Genomic DNA, 19,690 nt, shown 5'->3' on the forward strand with positions numbered 1-19,690 from the left:
TACATAAAAAGTTGGACATAGCTGTGTGAGCACAATAATCCCAGCACAGTGGGGCACAGAGCACGGAGACAAGACTTGTTGGGCTGGCTGGCTGCTAACCTAGTCTGTTGGTTATTTAAGTGAGAAACCTTGTCTTAAGGGAGTAGTGTTCGGATCCTGGAAGTCCCCAGGCCTCCACAAGTGTCGGCACCACACAAAGAAGACACAAAATTCCCTCCTTATTGTCAAAGTTACCTTGGGTTCTCAACTTGAGGAATTACCTTCACCAGATTGCCTGTGGACAAGTTGTGGGAGCATTTTCTTAACTGCTAGGTTCTGTGGGAGGGCCCAGTGCACTATGGCTTGTACCTTCTCTGGGTAGGTGAGCCTGCACTGGATAGAGCAGCCCAGGAGCTGCTAGCATTTCTCTGTGGTCTCTTGCTTCAGTCTCAGCCTCCAAGTTTCCTTTAGCTTTTCTGGATGGTGAATTGTAAACACATACGCCGAAATAAACCCTTTCCTGTCCAACTTGGTTGTGGTCAGTGTTGTAGTGTTCTTGTAGCTGTTCATTTTCACCGTGAAATACAGTTCATAAAGAAAAGGCAAGTTTCATATTTGCTTGCATATCAGTTTGTTTTGAGACAGGGTCTTACTGTGCAGCCATTATTGGCCTTGTCCTCATGGAGACGTGCCTGGAATTGTAGGTATGCATGGCCACACCTAGCTGCTTCCCAGTGTCAGGAAGATGAGTTGTGCACACCTCCTTCCCCTCCCTCCTGCCCTGTGCTTCTCTTTGTGTAAATGAAGCACTAAACCATAGCACAATTGGGCGCACACTGTCTGGATCTCTGAGGTTCCTTCATAGTGCTCCTCCCCCCTTAGTCTTCCGCCCAGGCTACCTGCTTTCTCCATCTCTTGGAGCGGTTTCCGTTTTCTAGAATTTGCTTAAATTCATCATTTAAATTCCATCTGAGTACCATATATGTTTTTTTGCCTCTTTTTATTCAGTATCTTCACTGTTTGTTCTTAAAACTTGTATCAACAGTTTTCCTTCTGTTGCTGAGAATTGTGTTCATATTTATGTTTTTAGCTTTTCATGATTATATTTTGTCCATTTTTAGTGTGTGTGCGTGTGTGTGTGTGTGTGTGTGTGTGTGTGTGTGAGAGAGAGAGAGAGAGAGAGAGAGAGAGAGAGAGAGAGAGAGAGAGAGAAGTGGGCACATCTTGCCTCAGAGTACATGAGGAGGGCAGGAGACAGCTTTTCATTCCATCCTGTTTTGAGGCAAGATCTCAGAGTTCAGCTGTAGCACTGCATAGGTGAGCTTCTAGCCAACTCTCATCTCTGCCTTGTATCTTCACTGTAGGAGTGCTGGGATTACAGGTGGAAATCACCACATCTGGGTGTTTTTAATCTTAATCTTTTTACATTTGAAAGGATTCTCAGCCTCAGGTCCTCAGACTTGTGTGTCCGAACCTTGTTCTGTTATTCTGGTCTTTGAACTACAGTCATAAGTCAGTGAGAGCTCTTCCAGCTCGTTCTTGTGAAGTTACTTTTTATTCCTAAGATTACTTATGTGTTCGATTGTTTTATCTGCATGCATGCATGCATGTATGTGCACCACAGATGTACCTGTTGTATCCCCTGGAACTGTAGTTACCAGTGATTATGAGCTACCATATGGGTGCTAGAAATCAAACTTAGGTCCTGTGCAAGAGCAACAAGTGCTTTTAAAGGCTGGGCTATCTCTCCGTCCTTCCCACCCCCCATGAGATTTGTGGAGAACTACCTCGTCAGTCGCTGTACCTTGTATGCTCCCTAGTGTAAAGTTGTCTCGATTCACTACCATAGAGCTAGAGTAAGCTATGTCTCTAAACAGTCTAGTTTCTTACAGTGGCACGTGCTATTTAGTGCTTAAGGTCCTCATTGCCATTTGATTCCATTGCTTTTAGTTCTTTCACTACAAATTGCTTGGAGAGTCTTTCTCTGAAAAACTAAATGTTATACACTACTGATGTAATTAATATAGGATTTTAAGCAACTTCAATTATAAATGTCATTTATGTTTTGCTCTAAATCATTCTTTACAATTACATAATAGTCGTATTTGACAGTAATAGTTTTAACAGAAGAGGAACATTTCATGCCTATAATCCCAACGCTTGAGGTTTGAGGCAGGAGAATTGCCTTGAGTCTGAGGCTGCAATGTGGGACCTAGCTCAAGAAAATGAAAAAAAGGAGGCTAAGGAAAGGGCTCCTGTGGAAGATTGGTTACCATGAAGAACCAAGTTCATATCCTTAGGATCCACGTAAAAATCCAGCAGAGCAGTGCATGTCCGTAATCCCAGCATAAGACTTGCTTGCCAGCCAGGGTAACTGAATGAAGTTCAGTTTCAGTCAGAAGCCCAGTCTTGAAAAAAATTAGATGGAAGAGGATTGAGAAAAGCAAAGGCTGTTGACTTCTAGTTTCTACAGGCACACATACATGTGTGCCATTGGACACATGGATACATATACACACAAAGTTAAGTTAATATTTAGTCTTGCTGCCATTTCAAAGTGGATTAATAAAAATATTTTTAAAACTTTGGTCTTATACCTCGTATAAGTAAGTCTTAATCATGAACAATCCTAGCCTCCCTAGACACTAGGCTTGCATGGGATATACATAGATATAGTCAAACAAAACACACAAAGTACATCTTTTTTTTTTTTTTTTTTTTTTAATGAAAAAAAAAATATATTTGGGGCTGGCAAGTTGGCTCGAGTTAGTACAGGTGTGCTTGCTGCCAAACCTGATGTCCTGAGTTCCATTCCTTGGAATTCACATGGTGGAAGGAAAGAAGGGACTTGTGAAGATTGCCCCCTGACCTCCACATGCATGTGCCCCTACCTCAAAATAGTAAACAAATAAAAAGAGAGGTTATAGTCCTCTAGTATTTTAGATACATGCCTTTTCAGTTAAATGGTGTTTAACTGCTTTCTGCATTTGTCTTACCCCCATCTCTTTTAATGATACTTTTTATTTAAATTCTTAATTTTTGTGGAACTCAATCTGCTTACATTTTAGTAATTTTATATCCTGTAACAATAGCAGAAGATAAATTTCTCATTTAATTTATAGAAGCTGTCTATCCATCCACTTATTTTTTGACTTATGAGTGTTTCTACATAGTCCTTGCTGGCATAGCCCTCACTGTATAGACCAGGCTAGTCTGAAACTCAGAGATGTGCCTGTGAGTCCTGGGATCGGTCGAAGGTGTGTATGTGGCTCCAGGCCTCACTTCGTATCTTATTTAAGTTTGTAAAACTTTGTGTATGGTGCTTTGTTTTCATTTATGTCTGTGTACCACTCACCTGCATGATGCGGTCAAGTGAGAAGGTGGCGCTGGATCCTGGGACGTAGTTACAGGAGTTGTGCGCTGCCATGTGGGTGCTGGGAATTGAACCTGGGTCTTTTGGAAGAGCTCCCAGTGCTGCTCTAACTGCTCGGTCATCTCTCCAGCCCTATTTTGCTTATTTTTGGCCTTTGCAGCTAAATTTAAAATTCACATGGAATTGATTTTTTTCAGTGTGGATAGAAATTCGGTTGAGTTAGCTACAGATAGATAAGCTAAGAGGCATCATGTAGTGTCATTTCTTCAGAGTTTTTGCTTTCTGTCATTTTGCCTCTTTTGAAACAGGTTCTCACTGTGCAGTCTAGGCTGCCCTTGAATTTACATCCTTCCGCTTTAGCCTTCTGTGATTTCTGCATTCCACCATGCCTGATTTCAAATCTAACCATACAATTGCTTTTTTTTCTTCCAATTAATTTTTTTTTCCAGTTAGTAGTATCATTCTGTTAGAGAAAGCTGTAAAGGTTTACAAACAGTCTTCTTGTAAATCTCAACTGTTTTAAGGAACAACAAACTTAAATTTTTTTCCTTATAGTAAGAATTTTAGAATCTTAAAGCAACACATCCAAGGAAAATACAAAATATATAAGGAATAATATTCAGCTTAACTGGTTATGACGTTAGAGCGTTCTGAGAGTTGGCCAGCTTTTATTAATGAAAGTCATTTATTTATTTTATTTTTAAACATTCATTTACTTTATGTATGTAAGTATACTGTCTTCAGACACACCAGAACAGGGCATCAGATCCCATTACAGATGGTTGTGAGCCACCATGTGGTTGCTGGGAATTGAACTCAGGACCTCTGGAAGAGCAGTCAGTGCTCTTAACCACCGAGCCATCTCTCCAGCCCCAAAGGTCATTTATTTAAAAGATGACTTTGCTACGTATATTTAATATATTAAATAATGTGGAGTTACTTTAAAATTGGAACTGATACTGCGGAGGTTTTTCCTAAACTGTTTGCTTTTTTCAGGAAACGACTGGATACCAGATTACAGTCAGAACCAGCCAGTAGTGGGAAAAACAAGAGAGATCTAGATGTTGAAGGCACAGATGAACCTATTTTTGGCAAGAAGCCCAGGATAGAAGACTCAATTAATGAAGATTTAAGGTAGTATTTCTATAGTCATAGTTACTTTTAATTTGATAGATGTGTGACATTTTAAAAATTGTGTTACTTTATAATTTTATAAGCATGAAAATAAAGAACGGTTGATTAAATATGTTTAAATATAGAAGACAAAAATGATTTATCTTTTGAAATTTTAAAATCCTATTTTGGGAAAATATTTGAAGACTTGTTTTCTTAGGAGAAAAGGGTATTGTTTCTTTACATATAGATGTCTTATGATGAAGAGTAACACTGACCCAGTGGTAGTGATAAGTTTGTATGAATATTAAAAGAGATTAGGTTTTCACTGCTACAAGTAGTACCATGGCTGGGATGCTAAAAGCTGTTTTTAATAAGTGAAACCAATAGATGTCTCTGAATAAAGATTTTCTGATATGCATATTTCTCAAATTCTTAAAGCTGGAGCTTTTATTCCTGATACCAATATTTTTGGTTGACCTGGTTGCCACTACAGTCATGCTATTTACAATTTTGACTTTCCTTAACTGGTTTAGCTATTATAGCTACTAAATATCTATCTATTATAAATGGTGAAACAGATACAGGTGTAACTGAAAAACTTGAGATGGTGCCATGTGCACAGTACTGCAATAGGTTGCAAAATAATTGTAATTTAGATTGGATTTTTACTAAAAATATATTTATTGTCTTAAAGTAAATATCAGAAAAATAATACAAAATAATGACTCTAGTATAGACATAGCTTATTTATAGTTTTGTTCTCTCAGAGTTCAGAGAGCCTAGTTCAGCATAGTATAGGATCTGATGAATAGTTCTATAAGTTATAGCAACATCTAAATTTATTCAGTTTATACCTTAAATTAGCTTTGTGCTCTGAGGTAGTGACAGTACTTTGAAGAGGAAGCTTTTATTCAAAATAATGGAGCTAAACTGATGCTTGTTGAATAATCTATGTAATAGTCTGTTGCATATTTATAACAAAAGGTAATCTTAGCATATCGAGTTTTCAGCTCACTGAAGTCACATGACTTCTCTGAATATTTATAATAGCTAAAATAGTTTGGATTTACAGTGTTGTACTTGGGCAGTGTCATTTTGTTTACCAGTACAGATAGGCTTATGATCTAATTATTGAAAATAATTCATATCAATTTAATAACTTTTTTTAGCTTGGCAGACCTGATGCCCAGAGTCAAGGTACAGTCGGTTGAAACAGTTGAAGGCTGTACACACGAGGTAAGTACGGACAGCCTGCAGTAGGTTAGGTCAGCATTACAAACACTGGTTCTCTGCACTGCCTCCTTCCTGTGACGATCAGCAGGCTGGCTAGGATTGAAGGCCTGGGATCGAGTCATTTCTGTGGGATGCGTGTAATGGTGGGGGAGCTGTACAGCGCCGAGAGGAGCCCAGCATTTCTCTGAACTATAATTTGGGGTAAATTTTCTAACCTCTTTGAATATTGTCTATTTAATTTGCAAATTTAGAACAATGAAATTTACCTCCATGGGATAACTATAAAGATTATATTAAAAAAGAGGGAAATTACTGAGCACAAGGTTAGTGTTGAAGACTTATTTATTCTCATATTTTCAAAGTTATGCACTGTTTTGCAGTTTACCTGCTATTTCATGTTATGCTCTGTGACTAGTAGATTGCTACTGGATAATGACCACTGATGGCTTATAGTATCCATAGAGAAGTGAGAATATATACACATAGAGTAGAATGCAATTATATATTTTATTCTACTAAACCTTGGTCATTACAATGAAACTTTTATATCAGGGTGGACCTGCAAGATAGCTCAATGGTTAAAAGAGCATGGTCTGCACACTAGGCAACCTGGGTTCAATCTCTGGACCCACATAGAAGGAGAGCTGACCCCCTCACTGTACTGAGGCACATGTGCCTTTTTATGGTAATAAATACTAAAAGTATTCTTGCTGGGTGGTGGTCTTTAATCCTAACACTTGGGAGACAGAGGCAGGCACATTTCTTATGAAGTCAAAGCCAGCCTGGTCAACAGTTCCAAGACAAGTTCCAGGGCAGCCACAAAGAGAAATCCTGTCTACAAACAAGTTAAGTGAGTGGAGAAAAATTCTATATTAATAAAAATGGCATTTGTGTGCATTTAGAAGCTTACCAGTTTAAAGTTTGTTGAGAAATGATGCTGTGTGTGAGATACAGTGGCCATTTGATAGGTAACTTTCAGTACTTTAGACCCTGGCCAGTGCTCTGTTTTAACAGTCCAGAGCCTGCCTAAAAAAAGCTGGAAGTTCCTGTGCCCCATGGTTTTGTTTTTTTTTTTTTTGCCCACCTCCTCCTTACCCCCCTGATTTTGTCAGTGTTCTTCATCATATGCCTTGTGTCTTCCTTCATGTAGTTGCTTGAGGGAACCCCTGTAGCAAGCCCACCTGTCCTTTTCCCTTCTCTTCCCTTTTCCCTTCTCTTCCCTTTTCCCTTCTCTTCCCTTTTCCCTTCTCTTCCCTTTTTTCCCTTCCCTTCCCTTTTCCCTTTCCTTCTCTTTTCCCTTCCCTTCTCTTTTTCCTTCCTTTTCCCTTCCCTTTTCCCTTCCTTTTCCTTCCTTCCCTTCCTTCCCTTCTTTCCCTCTTTTCATTCATTCGTTCATTTAAGAAATATAGCAAAATAGAATAGACAGAACAAAAACTGTCACATCCAAGTTGAACAAGACGAAGCAACAGAAGGAAAAGAACCTAAGAGAAGGCAGAGCAATCATCCACACACTCAGGAGTCCCATAGAAACACTCAACTGGAAGCTATAATGTAAGCTCAGAGGACCTGGTGCTGACCCCTGTGGGCAGGCCCTGTGCATGCTGCTTCGGTCTCAGTTCATACGAGCTTTATTCATGTTGATTTAGAAGGCCTCGATGGAATCATCCCATTTGGGGCTTTGAGATTTAATGGCTAATTAATCTTTTTCAGTACTAATTTTAGACCCCGTCCAATGCTCTTGCTTTTACAAAAAAGAGAATGAATCCAGAGCAGTGGTTCTCAGCCTTCCTAATGCTGTGACCCTTTAATACAGTTCCTTATGCTGTGGTGAGCCCTAACCATGAAATTATTTTCATTATGACTTCATAACTAATTTTGCTACTGTTATGAACCATAATGTGAATATTGTGTTCCGATGGTCCTAGGTGACCACTGTGAAGGGATGTGGGACCACAGATTGGTCCAGAGCTGCTGTTCTGTGCTCCATGGCTTTGGTAGCACACACCAGTAGGATTTGCTAAAGGAGGAGCATGAGCTTACTTTTTAAATTATAGTCAATTTCTAGCTAATCTTTCCTGAAACTGAATATGTTATCTTGATCATAATGAGCTTACTGATTATTCTTAATATTATTAAGGGCTTTTAACCTCATCTATTTAATTTTTACTGAAGTTTTACCTTTAGATATTGAAGTTTTGCCTAATTTCTGCCTGTTCCTTAAAGTGACCTGTGGATTATTTATATGCCAAGTGTTAGATGCTTATACAGTTAGAAGCAAGCCTTCTGATATTAATACTTCTTATTGGGACTTGGGAATCTGGTAATAGGGAATGTCATTTAATTTCATAGACTTTTGTTTTATTGGTGCTCTTCCATTTTGTATGTTTTAGGTTTTTTTGAGCACCATTATTGTACGTACATTAGGTATGGGCAAGATGATGATAGACTTGATGGGTTGTAGATCTGTCTTAGATTTTAATGACCACTTTCTACAGGAAAATACTGGTGCACACTTTCAGTTACATTGCCCTTAGGCCAGCGCTAAGAGGGTTTTGAATGTTGTAACTTACTTTTTCCCTTGTTCGCATAGTCAGCTGATTTTCTAGCATGTAAGACTAACATGTTGATCATTTTTATTCTCTAAACCATCATTGGGTTTGGAGTCCGGAGTTTTAATGGTCATATCTCGTTTTCTCCTTGAATTGTGACATCAGGTCGCTCTTCCTGCAGATGAGGATTATATACCACTTAAGCCTCGAGTTGGGAAGGCAGCAAAGGTCTGTATTTTATACTCTGGGAGGTTTTGTAGGATCCAGAAAAACAAAACATTTCAATGAGATTTTTAAATGTACTTGTTTGTGTGCTGTGAGGAAATCTACTGTAAAATAGCAGTGAGAGCGGGGTGAGGAGCCAGGCCGGAAACCATGGTGCTGGGATAGGTTTAAAACTGTCTATCACTGTCCCCAAAGACTGTAATTCGTCAGCTTTTCTACAGAAAAAAATGCATGCGTGTATGTTTTCCTGATGCTTGAACCGCTCAGCAGCTTCTAAGGGAGCTAGAGCCCAGTTTGTTTGTCTGATGTATCTTCTCAGTTGTCCAAAGGGGCCTCAGGGACCCCTGCGTGCCATTAGGGTTACGTGTGTGCACCTCTTGCTTCAAACTGTTTATTAGATTTTAAAAAGTCTCTAAAGGTCAAAAGAATGAGGCTTCTTTAAAGAAAGCCTGGAGAAGAAGCATGAATTCTTAGTCTAAGAAAGTATTTCTCTGCCTTTGCTGAGTAATGCTTGGAATCCACTTTTCAAAAGGAGTTTCATCTAGAAAAGGAACTTATACACGCACCTATTTCATAGGATTATGAAGGTTTATGATATGTGGAAAATGTGTTGTACAGTACCACAAGGCATGCACTAATGATTACTTTTATTACTAATGAAAGTGTAACCATGAAGTTAAACAGCAGGTTAAGGCCTGCACTGTCTGATAAACTTGTTTTGTAGTCCTCTTCTCCCTGCTAAGTGGTAGTGGAGTCATAAAGGGGTCCGAGATTGCTGTGGAAAGAGTCACTCTTTTCATTTTAAATGTGTGCTTGAATTTGTTTAAAGTGTGTGTTTAATTTGTTTAATTTAAGTGTGTGCAATTTGTTTTTATAGGAATACCCGTTCATTCTTGATGCTTTCCAAAGAGAAGCCATTCAGTGTGTTGATAACAATCAGTCTGTGTTAGTATCTGCTCATACATCAGCGGGGAAAACCGTGTGCGCTGAGTAAGTAGCAGTCTTCTCAAATAGTCAGATCATTTATTTTAGTTTTTGAACGTTTCCATTGTTTTCTGTATTCTGCAAATAAGGATGGTTTTGCTTGTACTTATCTAGGTAACTTATCTTAGGTAACTTAGTTTCTTTTTCTTGCCCTCATTAAGATATTGATTTCCAGTACAGTGTTTTAATAGATGTAATCAAGAGCCATTCTTCCTTTGTTCCCAGTATTTGGGGAAATGTCTTGGTTTATTTATTATTATGCATGATGTTACTTATGGATTTTTTATGAATGTTTTTCTATCAAGAATGGCTCCTGTTCTTAGTTTGCTGTTAGTCTCTTTCTCATTCTTCATGTCTGCACAAATTTACAGACTCCAGTCTTTTTACTTGAAATACATTGAAATGGTCTGGGGTTTGCTTTGTTTTGTTTGATTTGGATATGGATTTTGCCTTCCTGTAGTGTGGTGGTGAAATATCTTGATGGGTATCTAATGAATCGTCCTGAGGTAAATTCCATTTGGCTATGACGTATAATTGTATTATATTGTCGGGTTGATGAATTGAAATTTTGTTAGGAAATATCACATCTTCATTTCTGAGGCATATTGGGTTTTGTTTATTATTAATGTCTTTTTTATATCAGGCTGATGTTTGACTTTTTTTTTCCCCTGTAATCTACTTGGAGGAGGTGGGGTCTACTATTATGTTGATCTGACAAAATCCATGTTTTGGTCTCCTTGGCTTTTTTTCTTTGTCGTTTTCATTTCATTGGTTTATACTCTTTTGTTCTAGTGTCTTAAGAAGGAAGATAAAGTAATTGTTTTGAGACCTTTCTTTTTCTAACAGGTATTTGAAGTTTATGTAGTAGATTTTTTTAAAGCTTTTGTGTTATTTGTTTATTTGTTTGCTTATTTGTTTTACATGCATTTGTGTTTTGCCTACATGTCTGTTAGATCCCTGGAACTGGAGTTACAGTTGTGAGCCACCACGTGGGTGCTGGAATTGAACTGGGTTCTCTGGAAGAGCAACCAGTGCTCTTACTGCTGAGCCATCTCTGCAGCCAGGGATTGTTTTTGCTGTTGGTGAAATGTCTTGCTGCTTTCGAATGACATCTTAATAAGACATTATTATGTGTTGATGCTGATTCAGATTTCTATACTAATACTTTTTCTATCTTATTTTAGTACACATCTCCTGATAAGAAACTGCTTTAACATTTTAAAAACCATTTTTTTTCAGTGTTAAATTTTGATTTTTTTTTATTTGATCTAATTTTGATCTGTATAACTTTTGTCAGGAAACCTGCTCTCATCCATACTTTTTTGTATGTGATATGCTGTGTCTCTTTGGATGCTTTTAAGCAATGTCTTTACCATTGACTTTTAGGCAGTTTATTTTCATTTACACATATGTTCATGTATCTCTGTGTTTGTATGCTGTGTGTGCGGGTGCCACAAGATGCCAGAAGATATTGAATCCTCAGTTGTAAACCACCGATGGCGCTGGGAGTTGAGCATGAGTCCTCTGGAAGAGCATCAAGAGCTCTTAACCACAGAGCCATCTCCCTAGCTCCCTTAAACAATTTCTTTATGCTATACTTTGTTTTTTATATGCTCCTGCCCTCTGCATTCCTTGTTGGTTTTCTTCTCAGCAGTCCCATTGAGGATTCTGTACTTAAATTAGACCATCGGTGCATGCTGGCTGTTGTGTGTGCTTTTAAATTTCATTTGACTCATAGTAAATGTCTTCAAATGTACTAGTCTTTTTTTTTTCCGAATTGTAGAATTTGCCATTAATTTTATTGAATGACTGTTTCGCTTAGATATCATAGTGGTTGGTTTGGTTTGTTTTGGTTTTTGACCGTTTTGTTGAAAGTTCAATTCATTTATTTTATAGTGCTGATCATAATCTCAGATTTAGACATTATTAGCTATTAAAAGTTTTTTTGTTGTTTTTGTTTTGTATCTTTGTCATTTTGAACTTCCTGTTAAGATATAAAGGCTGTTTGGTAGTGTTTGTTTCTTCTGCTTTTTTTTCTCTATTTTATATTTTGCCCAAGGCCACGGAAGTTGAGAGAGGTCATCAGATCCCTGAAACTAGGCCACTATATGAGCCACCATGTGGGTGCTAAGAGTTGAACCCAGGTTCTCTGTAAGAACAACCAGTGCCCTTAACCACTGAGTCATCTTTTCAGTCCATTTTGTTATTTTTCTGCTTTTTATGCTTCATAATTTTTATTTCTAGCAGTACTGGGACCAGGCCCAGGGCTTTGTGCATGCTAGGCAAGCACTCCACTCTTGAGCCAAGCTGCATCCCTCACCCTGCAATCCGTATAGGGTTTTCAGTTGCTTATGTATTTTTATAGTTTCCATTTTCCTATTGAGATTGCCTGTTTGTGGAACCATTGTCCTTTCTTTTTAATTCTTAGAACCTAGTTTCCTATGTTTTGATGGATGCCATTCTAATAGTGCTCTGTCTACATCTGATTCAAGCTGTTTTTCTTCCAATTTCAACCTTTGGGCCCACTCACTCAATTCCTTATGTCCGTTTTCCCCTAAGTACAGATCATATTTTCCTGTTTCCTTTCCTTTTTGTTGTTAAAAAGTCAATGTTTTAGGTCGTGTAACCTCTCTATATTCACTTTTCCATATATCTATCTATCACTGTTACTATTTGATTGTGTTTGGTCATTCCTTAATTTTATAACAATTCTCTCTCTCTTTTTTTTAATTCTTATATGATAAGCATACTTTGGTAGGAACTGTATCTTTCAAAAGCCTCCTCCACAGTGTTTCCCTTAAATCTTAATTTCATGGTCTGTATTTAAATACCAAACTGAGTTTTGTTTTGTTTTTTTTAAAAAACAATACCACTGTATTGAATTCCATTAATACTTAGAAAAGAACTTTTCGATAAAAAGAACCTATCATAATTTTAAGCAAAGAAATGATTTGTTAAATATTGTATGAAAGGAAAGAGTACATACTGGATTAAGTCATTTATAAAACTGGAAGAAAAACGCACCCATGTATGGTTTTCTTATTGCTTGTAGTCTGTGTGTATAAATGGATAGACAGAAATGGACTTTTAAATGCCTATCAGTACAATCAAAGGCTTTTCTATCACAAAATAGGGCATCCACTGACAAACCCATTGTAGGTTTAATTTGAAGTGACTAAAGTTAAATGTCCTTGTTCGTTTAATAGTCTAAATGATTAATTTCAGATAAATCATGACAGTGTAATAGTTTATTTATAGTAAACAGATTACAAATAAGTGTACAGAAAACTTAAAAGTCATACTTACTGTTTTTTATTTTTAGGTATGCTATTGCACTAGCTTTAAGGGAAAAACAGCGTGTAATATTTACCAGCCCAATTAAGGCTCTAAGTAATCAGAAATACCGTGAAATGTATGAAGAATTTCAAGATGTCGGTCTGATGACTGGAGATGTTACTATTAATCCCACAGCATCTTGTCTGGTTATGACTACAGAGGTAATTTATTTTGTGCATCATCTAAACTCGTTTTTAGTTTAGTCAATGTATATCCAATCAAACACTGGATGATTTATAGCTTAGTGGTTTTTTGTTTTGTTTTGTTTTTTCAGATAAAATGTAATAATTGTTCATGAATAGAATTGTTTGAAAAGGGCATAATTATTATAAAGTGCCCTAGCAATATTAAATATATCTCTAAGTTAATATTTATTACTTGGTAATATACCTTAAAAAGCATTTTTTTTTTTTTTTTTGGTTCTTTTTTCGAGCTGGGGTCGAACCCAGGCCTTATGCCTTCCTAGGCAAGCGCTCTACCACTGAGCTAAATCAACCCCTTTAAAAGCATTTTTAATAGTTTATTACTACTACTATGACTTAAAAATACTTGGTTGATTTTTTTATAATTTCATACAAGTAGTGATTCTGATTCGTGTTACTTTTCCCCCCCTTTAGTGTCTGAGTATTTATTACAGTAAGATTATTACAATAGTCAACTTAAAAATACATTCATTATATACTTAGCTTTTTCTAATCATTGTTAAGCTTTGCATATAACATGGCTTTGGCATGATTATCCTTACTGACCTTGAGACTTTAAAAAAACAGTTTGTGGGGTTGAGGATTTAGCTCAGTGGTAGAGCGCTTGCCTAGCAAGCACAAGGCCCTGGGTTCGGTCTCCAGCTCCGAAAAAAAAGAAAAAAGAAAAAAATAGTGTGTGTGTATAATGTATTCCACTGCATGGTGTGGAGGAAACAGACACACCACTGTATTGTGTCTGTGTCAAAGCCAGAGGAGAACTTGGTGGAGTGAGTTCTTCCTTCGCCCTGCGTTTGATTTGGGGGCTTGAACTTAGGTCCCACTAAGCTATCTCAACAGTGCCCTTAATGGGACTTCATACATAGTCTCTCTTCATTCTCACTTACAGTATATAAATTTGCTTCTAGTTTGGAGAGTATGCAAAAGGGTTACCTCACTTTTTGGAGTTCCCTGTAAGTCTTTATTTATTTATTCTAAAAACTTCACCTGAAGATTTTCTTTAACTCTTAAAAATAAAGACAATGATTATTACTGTGTTTCCATTGTGAGGCAGAAACATAGACACTGTAAAGATCCAGTGCCTTGGTAAAAGGTATCTCTCATGTTCTAAAGCATTAACCTCGGAAAGGTTAAAGGAATGATAATAGTAGATGGGTATAAGATATCAAAAATTCCTTGTTAAAAAATAGTATTTGACTAATTACTGGATGTTAAGTTAAAGTCCTGCTAAATCTGTTTTCCTGTTTTAGATTTTGAGAAGTATGCTGTATAGAGGCTCTGAAGTTATGCGAGAAGTTGCGTGGGTCATATTTGATGAAATTCATTACATGAGAGATTCAGGTATACTTCATAGTGTTGAGATAAATTTGCATTCTTGTTACAAGTGCCATTAGTAATTTTGAGTAAGACTTTGGATTGATTTTCAGTTTTTATGTGCCTAGAATCCTAATAAATTATTACATATTCAAATTGTGGACAACCTGATAAAGTATTCCCAGTATGATTAATTAAAGTTTAGTTCCTTTAGTAGTATTTGTTGGGTAAAATTTTACACATTCAAGTACAGCAAATGAAATTAGGAAGTAGCTTGCTTTAAAGAGCGCTTGCTAAGCTCGATGTGGTGCATGCCTGTAGTGCCAGCACTTGGGAGACTGAGGGCGATGGGAGAGCAGAGAGAGGAGGAAATGAGATCAGTGGTAGTCTAGGCCACACAGCAAGGCCTTGCCCTCCTCCTCTACATAAGAAGTTCAGTGATTATCATCGTCAATCATCATCATTATTATTAGCATTATTGTTACTATTACTTTTTTCTTTGGTCTTTTGAGATAGGGTTTCTCTGTGTATCCTTGGCTGTCCTGAAACTCCCTCTATAGACCAGGCTGGCCTCAAACTCACAGAGATCACCTGGGTCTGCCCCCTGAGTACCAGGATTAGAGGCATGAACCACTACTGCCTGGCTCTCAGTAATTATTTAATCTGAAAGAATTTACAGACCCCCTGGCTTACAAAGGTGATGTTAGTCATTTTTAAGTTAGTTTAGTTTTATAAACCCATAAATGTATATTTGTTTTAAAAAAGTAGGTATTAAATAAATAAGCAAGTAAAACAAAACTTTCTTTACTGATACCTTTTCCTCAGACTGTTCCTCTATTATAAATCAAAAATAAATGTGGTTGCAATTTTGAATATACCAGGAAATTTAACATCTAAAAGCTAATGTTTAATATGTACACACCTAAAGTAAGATTGAGTTTTTATTTAAAGAACTCAATTAGTCTTTATCAGTGGTTCTCAACTTTCCTAATGCTGAAACCTTTTAATAGAAATCCTCGTGTTGTGGTAAATCCCAATCATATATCATTTCATTGCCACTTCATAACTTTATTTTTCTACTATTAGGAATTATAATGTAAATATCTCATATGTGATCCCAAAGGGGTCATGACCCACAGGTTGAGAACTGCTGATCTGTGTATTCATGATAAAAATAATGTAAGAAAACATCAACACTTTACCTTTGCCAAATCCCTACAGGTGCTTCTGAGCCAGCTAGTGGGTTAAGGCTTTTACCACTAATACTGGCAATCTGAGTTCATTCTCAGGATCCGAATACTAGGATTAGACAACTGACTCTTAAACTTCTCTTCTAACTTCCAAAAAATTGCCATGGCACAGACACACACACACAGTCTTACTCAGATCTTGTGATTAAAGCAAACTTAAATGTGATTAAAAGAAGTTAGACATAATATTGTGAAAGTTCTAAGAAATATTTGATTATTTATTAAAATAAATATTCAGATGCCAAGAGGAAAAAAATAACATGGAACAAAGAGACATTTTTTTTTGAAACTATATATTCAAAACTTTGAAACTGTATTAAAAAAACCCAACAAAGTATTTTCAAATTTAGAGGTAGAGTTAATGTTTTTTAATTAGAGATAGATAGCTATGCCCATTTCTAATCCACTGTTCATCAGATCCATCTTTGATTTCCAGAAGTCATTCTGTGCGGAACAGTAATAGCATAACTTGTAGATGTGGTGCTGTAGTGTCCTAGGTAGGCATCAGTAACCTCTGCTTCTCCAAGTGAAATAGAAATACTGACAGCTGCCTTGGTACTGGGGTTCCTGTCTGTTAGTTAGAAGGCTACAGTGTGCAACTGCTTTTTCAGAGTCCATTCTACATGTGGTGGCTTACTGTTGTGTCTACTCCATAGAGCAAGAACAGAAGGTGGTTTCAGTATGGGTCTGTGGCCAAAAGTGTTTGTGTAAAGTAGTTTGCATATTTAATTAGTAAGCTTACAAGAAAATAATTTTAGATACTATCACTTAGCTAACACTAAATTCCAAACTATATTTTTGTTTCTTAGAGCGTGGTGTAGTATGGGAAGAAACTATTATTTTGCTTCCAGACAATGTTCACTATGTCTTTCTTTCGGCTACTATTCCCAATGCTCGACAGTTTGCTGAATGGATCTGCCACCTACATAAACAGGTACTCTTATACACTTTTTACGTCTTCATTATTTAAAACTGTTGCTGATTGGGCTTGCCATCTTCTTCTACATCTTCCTTATGCCCTTATGGATAAAAAAGGCAGTTTAATGTGACTCTACTTCTTAAATCAAGCAGCTTATCAAATTGAGTGGTCCAGCTAAAAACGTTCATTTCTGAGTTCAGCTCCAATCCAGCATAGCAAAGCCTCTAGGAGTCGGGCCTTGGAATCTAATTTTCTAAAAGTTGCCAAGTTAATCCCTATGATCCACCAGGCTTGAAAGCAATGTACATTTACTCTGACAGCGAGTTCCAAGTACACAGTGGAGAGTTTTTCTAAGGAGTACCAGAAAAACCTACTCATCTCTTGAGCAGCATTTGATTCACTAGCACTTATGAAAATACGCTCACACTTAGTATTCACTGTTTGTCCTTTGCATTTCTAGGATAACTTGGGTGTCAGTGTAAGACTGCATTCCACAGATGCGTATTCATGATTGTGAACAGGATATTGGTTTTCTTTTTCTGAACTTGATTTACACTGTTACCCTCGTGAACTTACTTTTTGTATGTGATGGCCAGTCTCCTCTGTTGCTTCTGTAAGATAAAAGCTCAGCAAATCCCTGACGGAGCTGATTTCCGCCGTTTTAAAATGCCCCTGTGCTACAAGAGTTTTGCTTTGTTTTTGTATTTCAGGGATGCCTTGTATCTCCACATTAGCCCTCTGTAGCAAGAGGCAGTGTCTCTAATTACAGTACTGGAGGATGAGTTAATGGGTAATTGAAGTTCAGATCATACTTGATTGGGGAACTAGTAAATTAAGAATCAGATCGTGGTATGAATTAGTAGACCTATTTTTTTTCCCATTTTTCACTTGCCTAGGTTTTTAACCTGTTTGAAAGTGTTAAATTCTTGTTGAATTTTTAAGCCAATTTTATTTTCTCAAATTTTATTTTTGTTGAGTAGATCAAATATACAATTCTTTCTAATTCTTTCCTTTTACAGCCCTGTCATGTAATTTATACAGATTATCGACCTACTCCATTGCAACACTACATATTTCCAGCAGGGGGAGATGGCCTTCACCTTGTGGTTGATGAAAATGTAAGAAAATAATTCACATGTCTATGTAATGTCATCTTTTATATGTTGCTTTTCCTTAATTTTGAACTGGAGAAAAATATTAACCACCCCCTATATATACACACACTCTCTCTCGTGCTCTCTCTTGTGTGCTTACTCTCCCCCCCACCCCAGATACTTGTACTCTTTAAGAATAATTATTTTAGAGTTTTTATTTCAGACACTGTATCTGATGCTGATGTGATAGTGCTCGCCTGCAGTCTTGGCTCTGGAGAGGCTCAGATAGGTTACCTGTTTCCCGGAGTTTGAGGTCAACTTAGTGAGGTGACGATTTAAAAACAAATGCGACTCGAGACTGTGGTGCACATGACTTTACTTTCTTCCATTCTCGGCACTTGAAGCCTAGAGAACAAGGGCTCTGACGTGCCAGATAATTTATTATCTTGTTCCTTTAACAGATTTTGTTATCACAAATCACTTAAGTGGCCTTCGTCAATATTCTTGTTGTATTGATGTTTGTTCTTTGGTGCTGGAGAGATGGCTGGATAGTTAAGAGCATTGACTGCTCTTCCAGAGGTCCTGAGTTCAATTCCCAGCAACCACATAGTGGCTCACAACCTTCTGTAATGGAATCCATTGCTCTCTTGTGTGTCTGAGAACAGCAACAGTGTAGTCCTATACATAAATGAAAGTTTTGTTCTTTGGAAAAACTTTATGTTTAAGAAATGTTCGAGTTATGGTTAAGTATTCGTGAGTCACCATGTGTGCTCCTGGAACTGAACCCAGGCCTTCTATAAGAGCATGCATACTTTTAGCCACTGAATCCTTTCTCTAGCCTTGATTAGCTATTTGCAAAGTTACATAGAAAAAAAATATGATTCCAGGGTGACTTCAGAGAAGATAATTTTAACACTGCAATGCAAGTACTTCGGGATGCAGGTGATTTGGCCAAAGGAGACCAGAAGGGACGGAAAGGAGGAACAAAAGGTAATTCAGAGCTTGACTTTTAGGAGTTTACCTTTTTGAATAGCTGAATTACTCATTTGTCTTTTATTTGATGTTTTTTGAGGAAGCTTTGTAAAGATATAAGTGACTGATATATGACATTTGGATGGATAAAGAACGATGTTTTTCTTACATGGCAGTAATGTGAGTGTAATGTGTAGTTTATAGTTTACCCACATGAAGGTGTAATGACTGGGTTCAGACGGGTTCATGAGTGCACACCCACTCAGCATTAGCGGCCATTCCTCATCCATTTTCCCCTTACGCTGCAGACTTAGCTCTGCTTTTTAAATTAGTTTCTTTTTCTGCCTCTATGGATTTGACTTTTCTGGATGTCTCATAAAAATAGAGCCATGTGGTGTTTTGTAGCTGACTCCTTTGAATGAATGATGCAAGATCCATACATTTATGCTATGTTCCGTATTTCACTCTGTGAGTGTATGCGATCAATAATACTGTGTCATGAGAATATACAGCATTTGAGTGGATATGGAATTGTTTTTTTTTTTTTTTTGAAGATTATATGTAATAGTGCCGTAAACATTTTGCTTGTACTACAAGTCTTTGTAGAAATATGTGTTTTCTTTTTTTCTGGGTATGTGCCAAGGAGAATTGATGAGTCATAAGGGAAATTCAAGCTTTTGATTACTGCTAAATTTTCCAAAGCAGCCACACCATTTGGCATTTTTCATGCTATTCCTCTGAGGAGTTTTTTTGACTACCATTTTTCTTCAGTTCTAGAATGGTGCTTAGTTTGTTTTCATTTGATTGTAATCTTCGTAAGAGTGAAGTAGTATTTCAGTGTTCTCCTCATCTGTGTCTCCCTGTGGCCACTGATGTTAAACCTCTTACTATATACTTTTGGAATCATTTTAATCCTTAGTCTACTTTAAAATTTTAAAAAAAGTTTGTTTTAAAATTTATCGTAAATGTGTGTTTACCTGTGTGTATTTGTGCCTTTGGAGGCCAAAAAAGGGCTGTGGGTCCTTGGAGCTGTAGTTAGTTTGTGAGCCTTTTCTGGTCCTCATGGTTAACAAGGGCTCTCAGCTGCTGAGCCATTTCTTCAGCGCCCATTGTCTTACTGTAAGCTGGATTGTCTTTGTTGAGTTT

General features: G+C 37.2%; 1 protein-coding gene across 1 annotated transcript in view; it reads left to right on the forward strand.

Annotated features, from left to right (window-relative positions):
• The window catches only part of Mtrex (Mtr4 exosome RNA helicase), a 59,545-nt gene that overhangs the window by 1,153 nt on the left and 38,702 nt on the right, over window positions 1–19,690 (forward strand). The window contains exons 2-10 of the mRNA XM_032898877.1: window positions 4,349–4,486; window positions 5,638–5,704; window positions 8,416–8,478; window positions 9,353–9,465; window positions 12,782–12,956; window positions 14,246–14,336; window positions 16,369–16,493; window positions 17,498–17,596; window positions 18,460–18,562. Coding sequence (XP_032754768.1) covers window positions 4,349–4,486; window positions 5,638–5,704; window positions 8,416–8,478; window positions 9,353–9,465; window positions 12,782–12,956; window positions 14,246–14,336; window positions 16,369–16,493; window positions 17,498–17,596; window positions 18,460–18,562 — 974 coding nt within the window. The remainder of the gene's footprint in view (window positions 1–4,348; window positions 4,487–5,637; window positions 5,705–8,415; window positions 8,479–9,352; window positions 9,466–12,781; window positions 12,957–14,245; window positions 14,337–16,368; window positions 16,494–17,497; window positions 17,597–18,459; window positions 18,563–19,690) is intronic.

The sequence above is a fragment of the Rattus rattus genome, chromosome 3, assembly GCF_011064425.1.
Source record: "Rattus rattus isolate New Zealand chromosome 3, Rrattus_CSIRO_v1, whole genome shotgun sequence".
Lineage (NCBI taxonomy): Eukaryota > Metazoa > Chordata > Mammalia > Rodentia > Muridae > Rattus > Rattus rattus.